Below are 20770 nucleotides of genomic sequence, written 5' to 3' on the forward strand. Positions count from 1 at the left end.
TGTGCCAAAAAGTATTACAGTAATCTAGATGGGAATGAGAGCTTGCTTAAGTGGATTAACATTTTTAAAAGATTCTTAAAATCTCAAATCTTTTGTTTTTATAAAACAAAACAAAAAAACATTATGATGTATTTGTAAATATAGTTTACCTAAATGTATGCAACATGTATGTAGGAGGATTATACATACACATAACATTATGGCCACCTTCCTAATACTGTGTTCGTCCCCCTTTTGCTGCCAAACTAGCCCTGACCTGTCGAGGCATGGACTCCACTAGACCCCTGAAGGTGTGCTGTGGTATCTGGCACCAAGATGTTAGCAGCAGATCCTTTAAGTCCTGTAAGTTGCGAGGTGGGGCCTCCATGGATCGGACTTGTTTGTTCAGCACATCCCACAGATGCTCGATTGGATTGAGATCTGGGGAATTTGGAGGCCAACTCAACACCTCAAACTTGTTGTCCTCCTCAAACCATTCTTGAACCATTTTTGCTTTATGGCAGGGCGCATTATCCTGCTGAAAGAGGCCACAGCCACCAGGGAATACCGTTTCCATGAAAGGGTGAACATGGTCTGCAACAATGCTTAGGTAGTTGGTACGTGTCAAAGTAACATCCACATGGATGGCAGGACCCAAGGTTTTCCAGCAGAACATTGCCCAAAGCATCACACTGCCTCCGCCGGCTTGCCTTCTTCCCATAGTGCATCCTGGTGCCATGTGTTCCCCAGGTAAGCCACCGGCGATCCACGAGATGTAAAAGAAAACGTGATTCATCAGACCAGGCCACCTTCTTCCGTTGCTCCGTGGTCCAGTTCTGATGCTCACGTGCCCACTGTTTGCGCTTTCGGCAATGGACAGGGGTCAGCATGGGCACCCTGACTGGTCTGCGGCTATGCAACTCCATACGCAACAAACTGCAATGCACTGTGTATTCTGACACCTTTCTATATCAGAACCAGCATTAACTTCTTGAGCAATTTGAGCTACAGCTCGTCTGTTTGATCGGAACACACGGGCCATCCTTCTCTCCCCATGTGTATCAATGAGCCTTGGCCGCCCATGACCCTGTCGCCGGTTCACCACAGTTCCTTCCTTGGAGCACTTTTTATAGATACTGACCACTGCAGACCGGGAACACCCCACAAGAGCTGCAGTTTTGGAGATGCTCTGACCCAGTCGTCTAGCCATCATGATTTGGCCCTTGTCAAACTCGCTCAAACCCTTACGCTGGCCCATTTTTCCTGCTTCTAACACATACATTTTGAGGACAAAATGATCACTTGCTGCCTAATATATCCAACCCACTAACAAATGGCCTTACAAACAAAAAACATAACGCTGGAAGAATATGAAATGTGAAAATAATGCAGTTACATCGTTCAGAAGGTCATAAACCTCATTATGTGAAAGTAAACTTTAATGGACAGCGGAATGTGGTTGGCTAATCTACTGTGGTTAGTGATAGATCACTTCTTCTAGTTTCTAAAACTTCTTGTGTACATTTGGTCTTGTGGTATTTGTCTCCCCCTGTTGGTAAAAGCAGGACAGTGCTAAATGGGTGTGGCTGGCTGCCCAAATGTAACTCATCTCTAGAAAATATGATTGTCAGACTCAGTATTTTTTCTCGGTCTATGGTCAGTAAGTGGTTAGGTTTAGGGCGTGAACAAAATGCTCAAGGCCAAATTACAGTATTGAAAAATCACTGTAGCCAATGACTTCAATTTATCACCCGAATGAACTGCTCACTGCTGATTGTAGTATTAAAAAGGAGGGTTACGACCACAACGCTAGTTTTAAAGTTAAACACGATGAGTCCATGATGTAAAGAAGTTGAGAACTCACGAGGACCCAATTTTGACAGATTGGGATGACGCGTTTTAACTGTCATCAGCATCGTAGGCTAAATCCTTTAAGTTTTTTATATTTCCATTTTTTAAGCGCATTTATAACATATACTTTGTATATGACCTTTGCATCAAATTACAAAAACAAGGCTAGTTAATGCTGCTGAGAGGCTTTCTATAGGAGTGACGGTGAAATTGACATAGCCTATTTCTCTCTTCTGACTGGCGTTATCAATCTCTCTCTATATTTTTTTTCCTCACATTGATAATTGAGAAAACACTAATCTGGAGATTTTCTTTTGCTATGTGAGCAAATTTTAAGACAAAACATATATTTCATAGTCTCGCTATGATTACCCAACTAGCCTACTTCCTTCCGCTTCTGAGAAACCCGGGTTTTTGAAAAGGGCCCATAAAAATGCATTCGTGCACAAATCTTGCAGTGGGCTAAACTGAGCAAACACAGATGTCCCCCTTGCGATCAGATTTGAACAGCTATGCCGCACCGACAGTCACAAAGTAAGCACGTTTACAACACAGAACTGCACTTCCCTCAATAAACAGAAGATGGCGCCATTACTTATACAATGAATGCGAGACAAACTATTGTAGGCACAACTTGCAAATTTAGCCAGAAACATAACTTTAAATTAAGGCTATAGAAAACTTTAGAACAATGGATCCAGAAACGGTTACTTTTTATATTAATTTTAAAATGTAATATTCACTAATTAAAATAACTATTCATCAGGCGACGCCAAAGGAATAGATTGGCCATTTATTAAAAAAAGTTAAACTTAACTCTTTTTCAAAGAACTGAGAAAAACTATGTTGCTGACTCAAACACACACGCGCGCGCGCACACACACACACACACACACACACACACACACACACACACACACACACACACACACACACACACACATTTAAAAGTCAAACGGTAACATGTCCTGTAAAATATATCAGCTCCGCATACATTTGGTCAGTTTACCTTTTTTGTATGGCTCTAAGAAGATACATTTACTACCCAAAGATCAAAGAGTTTTTTTCTCCTTCTTTTTTCTTCAAAGATCAAAAAAAAGTGTGGCTGGAAATGCAATTAAATTAATCAAAGATGGGGGGAAAAGACTCTGTATTTCAGATGACTCATGACACATTTTTTCTACAGATATTAGGTAGCCTAATAGGCTAACACTTTCTGACTTTTGTTAAAGTTCCACAAATGTTCCGAGTGCATGATGTTTGGGATTTTTATAATAGCCTAATATTTTTCATGACCTTGGGAACACTGGATGGGGGATTCAGTGATGCGTTAAATCACATCGTTAAAACAATTTCCATACTCGAGCCAGAGGGGTCGTTTAATTTACACCATGCCCAAACCACAGGAGGAAGGCTAGATCACATCGTGTCAGGAAATCAAGGGTAGCTACTGAGTCGAGGGGCAGCAGGCAGCACGACCCGCGTGCCCGGCTCATGACGCGAGAGAGGCGGCGAGACTCAGCGCGTGGTGTCACCGTGGGAACCAGGAGACTGACAGGAGGACGGGGAGGGGCGCGCGGCAGTGTGAGTGGACTCTCTCCCTGGCACACACCCGTCCACTCAGACAGACTCACTCTGAATCATTCATTCGGCGTTATAAAGAGCCGTTATCAGGCAGCGGATGGTGTTCGTTAAGCGCTAGGACAGTGCTGATAATGATGATGATGGAAGGACAGTGCAGTCGCTGTAAGATCGTGGTGGTCGGTGACACTCAGTGTGGAAAGACGGCGCTGCTGCATGTGTTCGCCAAGGACAGCTACCCAGAGGTGAACTCATCATATTATTTATCATTAATGTCATTAGGCTACTATAAAAACAAAAAATAAGTTACTAAATTAGACTAATGGAGGGATGACAACAGTGAGAGTAGACTAATAGTAGGCTATGTCTGTTAAAGCAATAAACATCTGTTGGTTGCATTAAAAGTTGATTTAATTATGCGATTCAAGTTCATAAATTGTTATGAGTTAAAAAAAAAATGCATGATGTCCCGTGCATGTCGCACTGGAGCGCAACTGGATAGAAAGAAATATGCTGGAGCCTCGCTCGGGGGTTTAGCTTGGCAGTCTGAAGTGAGACTGCTCGTAATGTTCTTTTCAAATAGCTAACATTTCACTACAAACCTATACAAGTTATATTAGGGCCAGTTGCATAAACACACAGCGGTTATTTGTTAAGAACTAATCTGACCAACTCAATATTAGCCAAGGGATAATAAATCTGTTACATCTCAAATTAGACCCGTCTATGCAATTTATTTAGTTTAAAGAAGAAGAATAGATGACTAGCTGTAGGCTGGGCGAGGTATAGGATTCGTATCGGATAAAACATAAAGATTATTTATTGGTTTATGATATATAGCCTATCATCGCAAGTTGATCACACAAAACTTTGTTCAAAAAGTAAGCTGTTTTAAAGTCACAATGGAATCGAAATCGACTCTTCTTGGGTTTTTTATGGAATAGTGCAGTGTTTATTATAAATGCTTTATCCGTGCACATCATTATTATTAAAATGTATTAAAAAATGCTGCCATCATAATCTTTAATCAAAATGACTTCCCCTCCCTCTTGCAGCTGATGATGTGTTTAGTAAACGACAACCATCCAATCAATTGGACAAAATCAAGTCCCGCGCAACATTTTTTCTTGTTTGAGAAGCCGTTTTTACTCATATATACATCACAATAGGGAATAATAGACTATCTCAACTTCTGTTTCATGGCGACTTTAAATATGTGCTGTCATAGTAGACTAAAATAATTTACCAGTAATATGATTTTTCATTGCAGAATTATGTGCCCACGGTGTTTGAGAACTACACTGCGAGCTTTGAGATCGATAAGCACCGCATCGAGCTCAACATGTGGGATACATCAGGTGAGATCTGGCATGGCATCAAATGAAACCGTTGTCTATAGTATGCTGTTTTTATTAACACAAAAGTGAGTATTTTCTGTGAATGTGCCAAGACTTCCAATTCATTTGCTGCTATAGGGAAACAACTAAAAGAAAAACAAAATGCTGCAAATGGTAAAATAACTTTTATGGTTATGATATTCAATTAAAATAATATGATAACAACTAGTAGTTTGCAAAATCAAGCAGCATAATGGACCGTTTTTTGTACAGCTATAATAAAAGTGGAAAAGCCCGGAAGTCTTGACACATTCGCATTACAATGGCTGTGCCCAATTTTATTTACTTATTTTTAAGAAATCATCAAAAAACTTGACTGACCTGCTACATTTATGTACCAAACTGTGCAGTATACAGCAGAGCACAATACGGTATCCCACAATGCACGGCACTTGACCTGAACCAGAAGCAGAGATGGTCTAATTATAGGGAGATATGATGGTCCATTGCTCTAACATTGGAAAAAGCGTAATGGCTACCTTGGATCATGTGTGACTTGATAACCAATCACATTACAGCCTTGACATGATTGAATTTCGTTCAGAGTTGTGACAGTCAATCACTGTTTGCGTATACCATAAAAATGAATGAGAAAAGCCATAAGGCTTGTTCGACTTCACAGATCGATCGGCGGCTGACTTGAAGCAGTGCATTCCGTATGCAAACACACTGCGAAGGGGAGCAGAAAGTGTCCGACTTGACATCTCCTCCCCACCTACAGGATCGGTTACATCCAGCCGCAGCCAATGTGGAACACACCTATAAACTGAATCCTACCTGTCGCGCAATTGTCTGTGACTACTCTTATAAAAAACACCATTGTTTTCTTTGTGTCAAGTCTTAAAATAGATCAAATTAGAAATGACTGTTTAAGAGCAAACATGATGAAGATTAGCCATGAGGCTGTCGATTCATTAAATGATAAGCCGTTTTCCCACAAAAGCAGTTTATTCAGCATAATGAAGCCTCTCCTCCATTGACATCTATTAAAAAAGGCCTCTGGTCTCCTTCCCTGCATACTGCAGCATTGTGCAATTTTTTCTAACCTCTTAGGCTTGCATTTAACCAGCTTTGATGGAAGTAATATCACAAATTTTTCTGTTTTATAATTTTTTTACTAATTTTTTTTTAATATGCACGATAATCTCACACCAATGGCTGAAAAAAACATGCTCGTAATACAGTCAACTATAATGATGGTGTACACTGTTCCACATTCTCTATATAATAAATTACATTAAAGGGCACCTATTATGCAAAATTCACTTTTACATGGTGTTTGAACATAAATGTGTGTTGGCAGTGTGTGTACACAACTACCCTATAATGGTAAAAATCCACCCTTTCCTTTTTTTTAAAATCCCCATTAATCATAGGCAGTGTCTCAACACGAGCCGTTTGCAGATTTCTGGCAAAGTGACGTCACGTTTTATACAGGCCCCGCCCACGAGTGTTGATGGACACTGCCGATTAGCACAGACCCCGCCCTCAGAGAGCTGTACACAGTCCGCCATGTTTATCTCCTCACCAGAGCATTTAACAGCAGCATTCAAGTAAGAAATGTGTTCTTATTAAAGCTACTAAAGTTATTCAGTCCAGAGCAGTGAGTGATTTAGTTTTTCTTTTGTTGTTTGATTCATATGAAAAGCAGATATAGCAGTAGGTACTGTATATTACACTGCTTTCACTTTAGTACACCCAGTGTTGCCACAGTTACTTTGAAAAAGTAATCTGATTACTGATTACTCCTTAAAAAAGTAACTTAGTTACTTTTAAAATCAAGTAATCTGTAAAGTAACTAAGTTAGATTACAAGTCACTTTATTAGTTACATTCAGCAGTTGCCGACAACACCCCTGCCACCTCAACATAAAAATGACAACCGTTTTTGCCAACACTCACTTTATTGGAAGTGCATTTTTAAAAGTAACGTCAACAATGTATCTCCTGACATTTTAAGTTGAAATTAAAAAATATTTCCTGAAAAAAAAAACGTAATAAAAAATGTAATAAAGACAGTCTTTCTTGACTTCACATAACATAAATACTCTCCCCGAGACGCAAGAAGAAACCAAAAATATATATATTTTACTAAGGAAAATGACAAAAATAGTAATTCACAGTGACTTGATTACTGGTTTGGAAAAAGTAACGGGTTAGATTACTCGTTACTGGGAAAAAGTAGTCAGATTAGAGTAACGCGTAACAGCTCTCTGTGCGCATGCGTCGCGTGTGTGTGTGCTCAAGTTGAGAGTGATAAGGCTTTAAAAACGCATAATATTTGCTAATATTTCATGATATTGAAGAACTGCATTGTCACGTGAGCGGCTCTGTGATAGAGATGATCATCAAAATCAAGCAGATGTATCATGTTTCAGTTTTCATTCGCCTGTTCACGAGCTGTGAAGGCTACACCCTCTGTGATGGGGAGCAGCAGCTCATTTGCATTTAAAGGAGACGCACACAAAACAGCTCATTTTTCTCAAACCCAAAAATTGGCATTTTCAAAATGATATATTAAATTATCTGTAAGGAATTTTGACCTGAAACTTCACAGACATACTCTGGGGACACCTGAGACTTGTATTACATCTTGTTAAAAGGAGGATAATAGGTGCCCTTTAAAATCCATATTATATTAGGCAGTATGCCATAGGTAGTATTCTAGTACTCCTCTCCAAACATAGCCAGTGATCTACTGTGACTTATGCATTGTGCTCTCCAGAGGCGTCAGACTGATTAGGATAGACTCTGGGAGTGTACATTTTGAAACCTCCTCATGGATAAACAGATAGATGCAATAGCAAACATTCTCCAGTAACAAATCCTGGTGCCAGTCTAGTCTGTGCACGGACGCGGTTCATTTCTGTCCCTGCTGACTGCTGACCGCTCCCATGGCCTGGCCGACCCCTTGTGTTTTTGTATTAGAGTGATTTGAAATTGATTCAAATATGTGACGGCTGAACTACAAAGAGTCGGGTAGCAGAACTGTCACTGCTTTGGTTTAAAAATACACAATGGACAATAAAGGGTTTATGAATTTAGAGTAGGATATGATCCCGTTATATTGGACTGTATGTGTGGGTGAGATCTGTAATATAAATGGCTTTGTGTGGATTCTAGCTTCTCTTCTATAAAACAAGCCAACAAGTTAGCCAGAACTCATTTAATATGTTCAGGGCTGTGCATGTGTGTTTGGACAGTACTGTCAGTGTGGATTGTAGCACACTTGGTGTTAAGCTACACTACTGCTGACACACACTCGTCCTGACACACACTTCAGGGGTTTCTCAGCAAGCGTGACCCATAAATCCCCCGCTCTAGGCCTCTGCATGTTTCCCCACCCTGCTATAAAAGTCCTTTATGGGAATTTCTTTTCTTGTCATCTCCATTTTTAAGTTCCTATGGGAATGTTTTCCTCTCCCACTGTTGTTGTTGCTCTGTAGGGTTGTGCCGGGGTCAGACTGTAACCCTGTCGAGAGTAAATCTTCTCTTTACTGTAAGTGCTCTCATACACTGTCTGGGACACAAGAGTCCACATTTCAGCATGATAATGAAGTTCAACTGGTTGTGAACTTTATCACTGTTTAAAAATGGTGTCAGTAAGCCCTCTTGACAACAGCCAGGCACCAAGTGGCTATGTGTGCAAAAGTATATGTATATTTAGATGTTCTTTATTGGACAATAATTTTCTTACCAAAGTAACCTAGTGCACAAGTTGGAGACAAAATGTAAGGCAAACGGTACAAACGTATGTAAATGCCAAACTAAAACATTTCCCAATGTATGGCCACATGCATTAAAGGTGCGTTCTGTATTCACTTTCGCCACCAAATTTTGGAAAATGCACACTAGCATACTACTCTAAGTCTTACATACTACTTGCATACTACTCAAATATACTGAAGTATGTAAATGGCATGCATTTTGTTGTATGCATAGAATACCAAGATGACCTTTTACGTTCGGGGAAAATGTGCAGCAGCATGCAACAGAGAAAACAGCATGAAATACTGTATCCCACAATGCAATGCACTTGACTTGACCTTCCATCTCTAGTGTGATCAATGAGCCAGAAGTAGAAACAGCTTTAAAACCTTTTTCTTGACAATGTCCGAGTTGCGCTTGTTTTCTTCAGTCACGTGTTTCTTTGTCTTTGTTTCCCGCAACATCTGTTTCTATGGTTACCTTTGTTAGTTAGTTCAGTTCAGCTGTGTTTAGTCAATTACCTTGTTTGTTTTCTATACATAAGTTGCACCCTTGCCTGCACTCTTCTATGTATAGATGCGTTAATGCCTGCCTGCTTTTTGAATCATTTGTTATTAAACTACATTATGAACTTTAATCATCTATCTTCATCTTCCTGCCTACAAACACGTCTGTGACAGACAATATGAAACCAAGCATTTTTATTTCCAATAACAACTGCTTATAGTTGTCTCCTCCACACATTAAGCTGGGATAAAATAAAGTATTTTGACAAGAATTAGCTTTGAGTGCTACAAAATGATGTAACCATATGAACAAATCTGTCACCGGAAGTGAGCTAAATGTGATTTTTTTATTTTTATTAAACAGAATGTCTCTTTAATAAATAAATAAATTAAAAAACGAAACATTATATATGAATAATTTTTTTACATAAGCTGCCACTGGGGCAGTGCCCTTTCAAAGGTTACTAATATGTATGCTTTAGGTAACAATATGTACCTTAAGTAGCATAGTAATATGCATTTTAGCGCTAAAAAGTACAAATGTGTTCCTTTAGAAAGAGAACTGCCATTTTGTACCAGAGTGTGGGATAAAAGGAAGTGTTTTGACATAAAAGGGATTAGCATTGAGTGCTATAAAATTATGTAATCATATGGATAAATCTTAATTTGTCATAATGTCGGGATTTGTTAGGGATTTGTAGTGAATGTGTGTGAAAAGTGAATTTGCGGTTGTAAAATCTAGAGCTGGATGAGAGTATTTGTCCGACCATCTGCAGAGTTGGGGCAACTAATGATTTGATGATTAATGAGAAACGGGTAATGAGAACGCTGAATGGTAATGAGAGGCTCACTTTGTTTCACAGTGTGTGATTTGTTTTGTTTGTTATATGTTGTGTGTGCTTTCTTAAGCATTTTCCTCTGTATTTTCAGATATTCTGATTCGTCCCTCAGTTTGTATAACTAAAAAACAGTGCGTTAACAGAAATCCACTAATAAGGGAGTCGATGGGGCTGTAATGGTACATTTAAGACTTTCATTGTAATCACATATCTGTCCATGAGTTTTTTGTTTGACATTCGGAGAAATTAGTTGAAAATGGTGATCAACAGCATGGACCAGATGTTGTTCATAGAGCTTAGTGAAAATTAAACATGTTGTTTCATTCCAAAGCTATTTGACTTTTCTTCTGTGGAATTCAGTTACATTTTGTGGGTTTCAATGTTGCTTTGAACCTCGTAGACTTTCATTTTATGGACAAAAACAGTTGAAACATATTCTTCAAAAGATTTAGAATGACATGAAGGTGCACTGTAAAAAAAATTCAGGTCTCCAATTTAAAATGTTCTAGTGACTGGTCACATCTAATTTTTTTAGTTGGCCAAATTGAATTTCTGTGAATTAAATTGTATCAATTCACAGAAATTCAATTTGGCCAACTAAATAATTTTGATGTGACCAGTCACTAGAACATTTTTAATTGGAGACCTGATTTTTTTACAGTGTGAGTAAATGATGACTGAATTAAAATTTTGGATTGAACTATCCCTTTATGTACATTTATTGTAAGTTATCCAAATTAGATTTTTGAATTTAGAGAATTTGAATTCTGCTTAACCTATTTGCGCATCACCCTTAGGCCTGTTTAGATCTACAGAAATGCAAACATAAACACAGATACACAAAGGTGATCACGCTGTGTCTCTGATGGGTCTTAATGAGGTGTCTGCGGATGTGTGTTTGAGCATATGTGGTGCTCCTGACACTCTTGTGCTTACGGCTACATCTTCAACAATCTGTAATGACATCCCATAGAGTTCTGCTTCAGTCACACACACAGACACACACACACACGCACAGCTGCACAGCTGGCAAGAGGTGAATCTAGGGACTGGAAGAGGAGAATGTTTACTGGCAAACATTCAGGTCAGCATTTGATATGGACACACTGTTCTTAACAAGATACAAATTATGTCTAGCACAACAGACGTAATCACAGTAATAACGTCTCGAAAACAAAACATGGCAGAGATTTCTGTGGTGATATTTAACCCACTGCGAACAAGACAGGAAATGAACGTTTTTAACATGGCGTGAATGTTTTTGCATTGGCAGATAATGAGAGTGACCATAAGTGAGAAGGTCTTTAAATTGTTAAACAGAAAAACAGATATAGACAAGAGGAATGCTAAGTACATGAAGTGAGTTTACACACATACAAACACAGAGGCTGTGATGTGGCGCAGCTGTAAAGTAAACATTGTGTGTGTGTGTGTGTGTGTGTGTGTGTGTGTGTGTGTGTGTGTGTGTGTGTGTGTGTGTGTGTGTGTGTGTGTGTGTGTGTGTGTGTGTGTGTGTGTGTGTGTGTGTGTGTGTGTGTGTGTGTGTGTGTGTGTGTGTGTGTGTGTGTGTGTGTTGGGTTTACTGAGCCATACTTTGAACAAATCTGACCCAAGAACAGAAAGTCTAATAAAAAAAAATCTGACAGACTGTCCTTTTTAGGGGACATTCCATTCATACGCAGTGAAAGGAAAATTATTAAAATACATTTTATTATTATTCTATTAATAATAATAATGTATGAATCATTTACCTGTTTATGAAGGGATAAAGTATTGTTATTATCATGATGATGATAAAATAGGAAATTAATAATATATAACATTATTACAACATTACTTTTTATTATTTCTAATAATAAATACATGAATCATCTTAGCTTTTATGAAAGGTAACATTATTATTATTATACATTTTATATATTAATAATTTCCTTTATACATCATTAATTTCCACTATTATTATTATTATTATTAACAACAATAATTACATGTAGTATAATTTTTAATGAAGGCGTAAAGTATTTATTATTATTATTATTATGACACTTATAAGGTCTCATTAGTTAACATTAGTTAATACATTAACTAACGATGATCAATATATTTGTACAGCGTTAACCTTTGTTCATGTTAGTTAATAATAATGTTTATGTTAGTTCACAGTGCATATAATGTTAACAGATACAACTTTGGATTTTAATGATTTATTAATAAAGTTTGAGATTAACAATAACTAAATAAATGTTGTAGTTCATGTTAACTAATGGGAACAAATGAAACCATTTATTATTAAATTGTTAAAATGTTTTAAAAATGCAAAAAAAGTTTTCTAGAAGTAGGGTTAGGATTTGGGTGATCATTATTGGCTTTATACAAAAATAAACAAGTCTATATTGTGTCCTCATTTAAATAGCTTAGTAAGCAAGTGTATTTTAGAAGCTGTTGTTGGGAGAACAACAAGTGTCCCTGTGGATTAGCATACTCAACATGGTGACAAATAACAAACAGTATCAGCCTTGCTTTCCATTCTAGTCTCTCTCTCTGTACACTTTTATAGTTTCTTCTTATCCTTATTTGCATTCTCATCTAAGAAATTAGATTCAACCATCTTTCCGTGGCTGTGGTTGACAGACCTGCCAGAGGGGATTGTGGGACATGTAGCTCATAGGGTGGCTCCTGAGGCCAGCCCATAATAACTGATAGCTTTGATCAGCGCTTCAAACACTCATTGTCACTCTCACACGTCCTCTCTCTTTCCCTCCCTATCTCTCACTGTCTATGTCTGGATTTGTGTCCTCAATCGAGGGAAGGACAGAAGAGTGAGAGATGAATGCAAAGTTCGAGAGAGGAGATCAGGAAAGACAGAGAGTATGGCAGTTGTAGACAGTGGCAGTTCATCAGATTCAGAGGATGTATACTGTGCACGTTATGCAAATATTCTATATGTATCCCACAATGTTATGAGCTAAACTTGCCTATCTTCTATTTCCAACATCACAAATGATCTGGACGCAATATAATGCTGGACGCTAATTTCTTGACAAATTAGCCTGTATGACACAAAATTGAATAATAGTTTTTATTTCAGTGATTATAACTGGACACCACTAAATTAATGCAGTGAGGTCAGGTGACAACAATGGCATAATACTGTCTTAATATTCTACTGTAATACTAATGTTGCAAATAGAAAGTAGTATACAGGGGCTGGTCACATAATTAGAATATCATCAAAAAGCTGATTTAATTCACCAATTCCATTCAAAAAGTGAAACTTGTGTATTATATTCATTAATTACACACATACTGATATATTTCAAATGTTTATTTCTTTTAATTTTGATGATTATAACTGACAACTAAGGAGAATCCCAAATTCAAATATTACTTAAGACCAATACAAAGAAAGGATTTTGAGAAATCATGGCCAACTGTAAAGTATGAACATGAAAAGTATGAGCATGTACAGCACTCAATACTTAGTTGGGGCTCCTTTTGTCTGAATTACTGCAGTAATGCGGCGTGGCATGGAGTCGATCAGTCTGTGGCACTGCTCAGGTGTTATGAGAGCCCAGGTTTCTCTGATAGTGGCCTTCAGCTCTTCTGCATTGTTGGGTCTGGCATATCACATCTTCCTCTTCACAATAGATTTTCTATGGGGTTAAGGTCAGGCGAGTTCGCTGGCCAATTAAGAACAGGGATACTATGGTCCTTAAACCAGGTATTGGTTGCTTTGGCACTGTGAGCAGATGCCAGGTCCTGTTGGAAAATGAAATCTGCATCTCCATAAAGTTGGTCAGCAGCAGGAAGCATGAAGTGCTCAAAAACTTCCTGGTATACGGCTGCGTTGACCTTGGACCTCAGAAAACACAGTGGACCAGCACCAGCAGATGACATGGCACCCCAAACCATCACTGACTGTGGAAACTTTACACTGGACCTCAAGCAACGTGGATTGTGTGCCTCTCCTCTCTTCCTCCAGACTCTGGGACCCTGATTTCCAAAGGAAATGCAAAATTTACTTTCATCAGAGAACATAACTTTGGACCACTCAGCAGCAGTCCAGTCCTTTTTGTCTTTAGCCCAAGCGAGACGCTTCTGACGCTGTCTGTTGTTCAAGAGTGGCTTGACACAAGGAATGCAACAGCTGAAACCCATGTCTTGCGTAGTGGTTCTTGAAGCACTGACTCCAGCTGCAGTCCACTCTTTGTGAATCTCCCCCACATTTTTGAATGGGTTTTGTTTCATAATCCTCTCCAGGGTGCGGTTATCCCTAGTGCTTGTACACTTTTTTCTACCACATCTTTTCCTTCCCTTCACCTCTCTATTAATGTGCTTGGACACAGAGCTCTGTGAACAGCCAGCCTCTTTTGCAATGACCTTTTGTGTCTTGCCCTCATTGTGCAAGGTGTCAATGGTCGTCTTTTGGACAACTGTCAAGTCAGCAGTCTTCCCCATGATTGTGTAGCCTACAGAACTAGACTGAGATACCATTTAAAGGCCTTTGCAGGTGTTTTGAGTTAATTAGATGATTAGAGTGTGGCTCCAGGTGTCTTCAATATTGAACCTTTTCACAATATATCTGAATTTGGGATTTTCCTTAGTTGTCAGTTATAATCATCAAAAATAAAAGAAAAAAACATTTGAAATATATCAGTCTGTGTAATTAATGAATATAATATACAAGTTTCACTTTTTGAATGGAATTAGTGAAATAAATCTTTTTGATGATATTCTAATTATATGACCAGCAACTGTATAATGCACACTGTACACAGTAAGCAGTATGTCAGTATCTAATTCATTGAGAACAGAGCCATGGAGAGAGTATATGGAAAAGGGTTATTACTGTTAACTAAAACCATTAATGTTTTTAAATAAACATCAACTGAAATAAAAATCATTATAACAATTTTGAAACATTTCTCATTTCCATTTAGTTAACATACCCCCGGTTTCACAGACAAGGTTTAAGACTAGTCCCAGATTAAAATGCATGTTTGAGCTGTTAAAACTAAAATTCAAATTCAAAATTTGAATAAAAACTATAATGGGTTTAATAAATAAAAACAATAGTATCTCAATGATACTAAAATAACTCTGATGATGACCTCAATCACGTTGCATTAGTAGTGTTCTGTTATTATACTGGAAATAAAACCAATTATTTAGCATGCGTATTTTGTATAAAATGTTTTAATGAATAAAAACAGAGATTAAAAATCTTTGCTGTATTACTTATGGTTCATTCATTACACTGGAAATGGTGTCAAGTTAGGCACATTGCATTTTGGGAAATAACGGTTAAACCAGGAACATTGCCCTGAGCCCTTTGACAAAGGGAGGCTTAAAAACATTCACACAATGTGCACAGTATACACACGTTATGAACAGTATGGACGCTAATATTAAAAAGTTAATAAATGACTGTTGGAATTAAACTGACCTCTCCTGTCCTGCTCCACTGCAGAAACATCATTCGTTTATATCATCTGCCCTGCTGTATGACCCACTGTAAATAATTTGTACATGCCAGAGCATTCGCGAGCACCATTAGCAGTGTTTCGCTCTTTGATTTGAGCATCAGCTTTATCATAATGAAGCGTTTTTCTCCTGACCCCTCACTGTGCTTGTGTTCTGCAGGGTCCTCGTATTATGATAATGTAAGGCCCCTGGCGTATCCAGACTGTGATGCTGTGCTCATCTGTTTTGATATCAGCAGACCGGAGACGCTGGACAGCATCCCTAAGAAGGTCAGAATCTCCTTTCCTTTCTTTTTTTCTCTCATCCTAAAAAAGGAACAAGTATATATTAGCAAAAGTGCATTTCGGAATGACATTATTCTAGTCTCTCGCTGTGAAAACACAATGTAATTGTCGACTATGAGAAGTTTTTGTTTGTGGGCGTTTCGCAGTTGGTGGGTGACGGCATTGTGGATTTACCAAAAAACACAAGCTTTACCTAAACACAGATGCCAGCAATTATGTGGTAATGAGGGTGTGAGCCTAGCACTGCAAGGTTTAAGTGTGTTTTTCAATTTTAAGTCTATATATGTCTGGTGAGAAAAAGATATTTGGATGACGTAGGAAGAAGAGTGGGCAGGATGAACAAATATCACATATATTTATATCACAGTAATGATAAACATGATAAGAAATTCATACTTTTATTCAGCAAGCACACATTAAATTGACTGAAAGTTGTAGTTATCAAGGACATTTATAATTTTACAAAAGAGTTCTATTTCAAATAAATGCTGTTTTTCAGTTTGAATCCTGAAAAAAAATGATCATGGTTTCCACAAAAATATTAAGCCGATTTTAACATTGATAATAATAAGAAATGTTTATAATTTTTTAATGTTATTATTATCATGGGACACTGAGGACTGCTGATAATTCAGCTTTGCCATCACAGGAATAAATTACATTTGATAATAGATAAAAATAGAGAACAGCTCTTTTAAATTGTAATAATATTTCACAATATTAATGTTTATATTGTAGTTTTGATCAAATAGCAGCCTTTGTGAGCATAAGGGTCTTCTTTCAATGACAGAACCCCAACTTTTGAATGTGTAGTGTATATATGTTTTTTTTTATTATTATTATTAGAGAATGATTTAATCTGATGTAAGTATTCTAAACTTCCTCTAAATGCCTTTCATTCTCTAACTGTCCTAATGCTAACACTGCAACGCCAGACACACTGAATACTTTTACACTTCTGCATCTCACCTCTGAGGCCATAGGGGCGGAGCTAAAGCCTGTTGTGGAATGTTGAGAGGCAGGCGGTGACCTCCGATTGGCCAGTTAACGGTGGCATTTAAGGTTAAAGATCACAGTGCTGTTTGATGGATGGTTGAACACATTCAGAACCTGTGAAATGGTGCCATAGCTGAGATTGCAGAACCTTTGCAGGGGCTGGTGAATAACACACACACATATGCGCCATGCATGCTCACAAACAAGCTGTCTGAATAACTGGCTCTGGGTGGTTCTGCATTAGCAGGAATGTTCCTGAAAAGAGCCTTGTCTGGGTCATTTCAAGCTACATTTCAAGGAGATGTGAAGCTGTTGTAGTTTACTTTGCTGTATAGTTCATTGGGAAAACTGGTGTAAATATTGTCTGATTTGATTTGGATGTGCATGTAAAGTAATCAGACAATGGCTGGTCAAATTGCTTCCCTAACTCTCTCTCTCATGCACACACAACTACATTATACACTCATTATGCACATATAAATGAAAAAAATTGTATCTCAAGATCACTGTATTATGGCATAAACAACTATTGCAAGTATCGTCTAGAAAACAAAATAATATATTTAAATATTATTCCCAAACTTTAAATATAGTCTATACAATAGCTGGAAGGATAGACGGATGGACGGACGGACAGATGGACCGATAGATAAAATCTTTACTGTCTGTTTTTCTGACTTTTGAACAGTAGTAGATCACTAGGTATAGATGTTTTTATTTAAAGTGACAGATTCTTTCTTTCGCTCTTTCAGTGGCAGGTGGAGGCCCAGGAGTATTGTCCTAGTGCGAAGTTGGTGTTGGTTGGCTGTAAGTTGGATATGAGAACAGATGTCAGCACTTTGCGAGAACTGTCCAAACAAAGACTCATACCTGTCACTCATGAACAGGTGAGCATATACACACTCACATTCACAAACACAGGAGACTATAACATGAAGAGTTAAGAGAGATTGTGTTAAGACATCAGTGTTTACTCAAGTGCTGCTACACAAACACAAGTTTGTCGGAAGTTTGTTGGCAAGCTAACAGTAAAAACACTCATAATGTCTAAATCAATATGAATTAAACCAAATTAGTAAAACAAATATGTTTACCTTCTACTAGGACTATAGGAAAATGTTGTTTAAAATGTTAAAATAGTAAAGTTCAAGTATATTTGTAAGTATACTTTATTTAGTAAGTACACTAATATCATTGTATTCAAAGTATACTTGCAAGTGTTTCAATACTACTTGGGATTAAATTGGCCCACTTTTTTGTCTAAAAAAGTATACTTTTAAGTATACTCAAAGGCTCTTTAAAGGAACACGGCGACTTTTTGGGACTTTAGCTTATTCACCGTATCCCCCAGAGTTAGATTAGTCCATACATACCATTCACATCTCCGTGCGTGCCATAACTCTGTCTGACGCACCCACTGCTAGCCTAGCTTAGCACAAAGACAGGAGGTAAATGGCTCCAGCTAGCCTACTGCTCAATAAGTGACAAAATAACGCCAACATTTTCCTATTTACATGTTGCGATGTGTATAGTTACATCGTGTACTAAGACTGACGGAAATTGAAAAGTTGCGATTTTCTAGACCGATATGGCTAGGAACTATACTCTCATTCCTGCGTAATAATCAAGGAACTTTGCTGCCGTACTATGGGTTCAGTGGCGCAATGATATTACACAGCGCCTGAAAATAGTCCCCAGCACGCACCCTGTGCAAGCAGGTTGTCACGTTGGTTATGTTGACGGAAGTTAGCCTATTTTCAGGCACTGCGTAATATCATTTCGGACACTGAGTGCGCCGGAAGGGCAGCTCCAGTAGTAATGAAAAGATTAATATTGAATTCTGTCATGGGAATTTGCATGTATAAACCTTAATTAAACAATATAATAATCAATTAAAAGTGATTTATATCTGTATGATATTACGCTGTACGCACATTGGACCAGCGGTTTGGAAAATGCATGGATGGATGATTAAGATGCGGACGCTTCTGGTCATACGCGGGAATTAATTCGGCACAACCCTCTGTGCATTATGGGTATTCTCTAGCTATTGAGCGTACATCGGTTGTACACTTGTTATTGCGGTGCATTGTGGGATTGAATGAGTGAACACAGTAATCCACTATGTTTTTGGACACCACTACAATTTTGCCCTAATTAAGGGTATAGGGGGCGATTTCGGACACAGCCTATGTGAAAGTATTTAATAGGCTACTCAATTAAAAGAGCAAACACAAATACAAGCCAAGTATACTTAGAACAAGTATAGTTAAAAGTAGTAGGCCTATAGTATACTTAAAAAAGTAGACTGAAAGTATACTTTCTTATTTTTTAGTTTAAAAAAAGTATACTAATAGCACACTTGAATAAACTTGGGATGTCATGTCAACCGCTCTTATGTTGTGTTTTGCAACCATTGAAGCATGCATGCACACTAAAAGAAAGCTGTATAATTACACATAGAAACAGAAGTACAGAGAGAGCAGTAGAAAATGTTCCCTCTATTACGTCAATGCTCTGGTCGGGTCAACTCGCTGTAGCAACATTTCATTATGAAACACCTAGTTATCTTTATAATTCTACTCTGTGAGGGGAGAAATAAATGGCACTTTATATAAAAATGGTACAATTCACTCTCTCACTGCTTTTATTTTTAAAGCATTATGGGCAAAATTACATGTTTTTGTTGTGAGGCCTATTAGATATGTTCATGTACTACTTTCACTGACCTTTTATTGTAAAAAACAAACTGACATTTTATAGGAGTTTCAGGTATTATTTTTGCACCCTATTTAAGGAACGTGCCATAAGAAAGAAACATTATCTGACGTGAATAAAAAAGTGAGAAAGGACGTGAAGAAAAAACAAAATATGTTTATTTTTGCTTTGACATTTGGTTCAGCTTTTGCTGTAATTCATATGGACAGCAAAAAAGGGTTTTCATTAAAGAGCCCAAAAGAAAGAAAAGAGTGACAAGGAAATTGCCATGTGTTTTTAACAGAGAGATGAGGAAGAAAATGCTCTTGGATAGTTCTAACACTTCTTTCTGTCTGTCTATCAGGGGAGTTTACGAGCACGCGAGCTGGGCGCAGTTGCATACGTGGAATGTTCATCCCGAATGTGCGTGAACAGCGTACGAGACGTCTTTCACATCACCACGCTTGTGTCTGTCAGACGTGAGCCCGCCCCGAGCCTCAAGAGAAGCTCCTCGCGCCATGCTCTCAAGCGCATATCTAATCAGCCTCTGCTGCCAGTCAGCTCACAAGCCACGCCCCTTGAACCCACCCCGACCCTCAGGGAGGACAGAGCCAAGAGTTGCACAATCATGTAGACTATAATGCATCTGTACATGCATACGGTCACAGCAGTGTGTGTGGATGAAAAAATGAGCAGAAAAGGGACAGAATCTCTGTATTTATGGGACATTGGGGGTCATATTGTCCTATATATGGCCCATAAGACTGTACAGTTGTGTGAATACATTATACAGAGGAGTTCTATTTATTAACTTCAAGTTGGCTTTTATTTTTTATCATTGTTGTATGATTTAGCAGACACAAAGTGTCACAAAGCGTGTAAAGCAAATGAAAAAAGAATAAAAAAAAGTGTTTGGAATTTTATGTGTGGACAGCTTCAATATTCCCCAACCCCAAACCCAATTTTTATGTGTCATCTTTTTTTTTTATAGTATCTCTTGGGACACACTTCTCTAGAGATTGCAGATCTGTAACAAGCTCATTTGTGTGGAACAAAATCCCTGGAGTTCTGAGAATTTTCCCCCAGCATTAGTGGATGATTAGCATTAGCATTAGCAGAACAAAGACATCTGTGACTTCTGCTGTTCGCTCCTTTACACGTGTGACAGCACCATCAGTCATGCTCCATGCCATCACAAAGACTTCATTCACACTATACTGAAACACCAACGCAAATGCTGTCTAAGGATAGATGTGGTATATATTTGTGAGCTGGAATTTCAATAGTTCATGTGGGAACTGAGAAGATGAGCTTTCTAGGTTACATCAGAGTTAAACGGATAGTTTGCCTAAAAATGAAAATTCTGTCATCATTTGCTCACCCTCGTGTCATTGTATAGACAAAAGAATAAAGGTTTGGAATGACATGAGGGTGAGCAATTTAATAATT

At 38.0% G+C, this 20770-nt stretch overlaps 1 protein-coding gene across 1 annotated transcript; it reads left to right on the top strand.

Moving 5' to 3' along the window:
• Positions 1–3201: 3201 nt before the first annotated feature.
• rnd2 (Rho family GTPase 2) lies at positions 3202–20243 on the top strand. The gene is made up of 5 exons (XM_079823548.1): positions 3202–3656; positions 4682–4769; positions 15504–15613; positions 17377–17511; positions 19686–20243. The coding sequence occupies exons 1-5, from the start codon at positions 3546–3548 to the stop codon at positions 19953–19955; spliced, it is 714 nt and encodes a 237-aa protein (XP_079679674.1). The 5' UTR covers positions 3202–3545; the 3' UTR covers positions 19956–20243.
• The last annotated feature ends 527 nt before the right edge of the window (positions 20244–20770 follow it).

Source organism: Gobio gobio (genome assembly GCF_949357685.1).
Source record: "Gobio gobio genome assembly, chromosome: 1".
NCBI classification, from domain to species: domain Eukaryota; kingdom Metazoa; phylum Chordata; class Actinopteri; order Cypriniformes; family Gobionidae; genus Gobio; species Gobio gobio.

Coding starts and splice junctions, on each gene's coding strand:
- rnd2 (XM_079823548.1), top strand. CDS start 3,546: ATGATGATGATGGAAGGACAGTGCAGTCGCTGTAAGATCGTGGTGGTC. Junction 3,657..4,681: donor CCAAGGACAGCTACCCAGAG/GTGAACTCATCA, acceptor TTTTCATTGCAG/AATTATGTGCCCACGGTGTT. Junction 17,512..19,685: donor TACCTGTCACTCATGAACAG/GTGAGCATATAC, acceptor TCTGTCTATCAG/GGGAGTTTACGAGCACGCGA.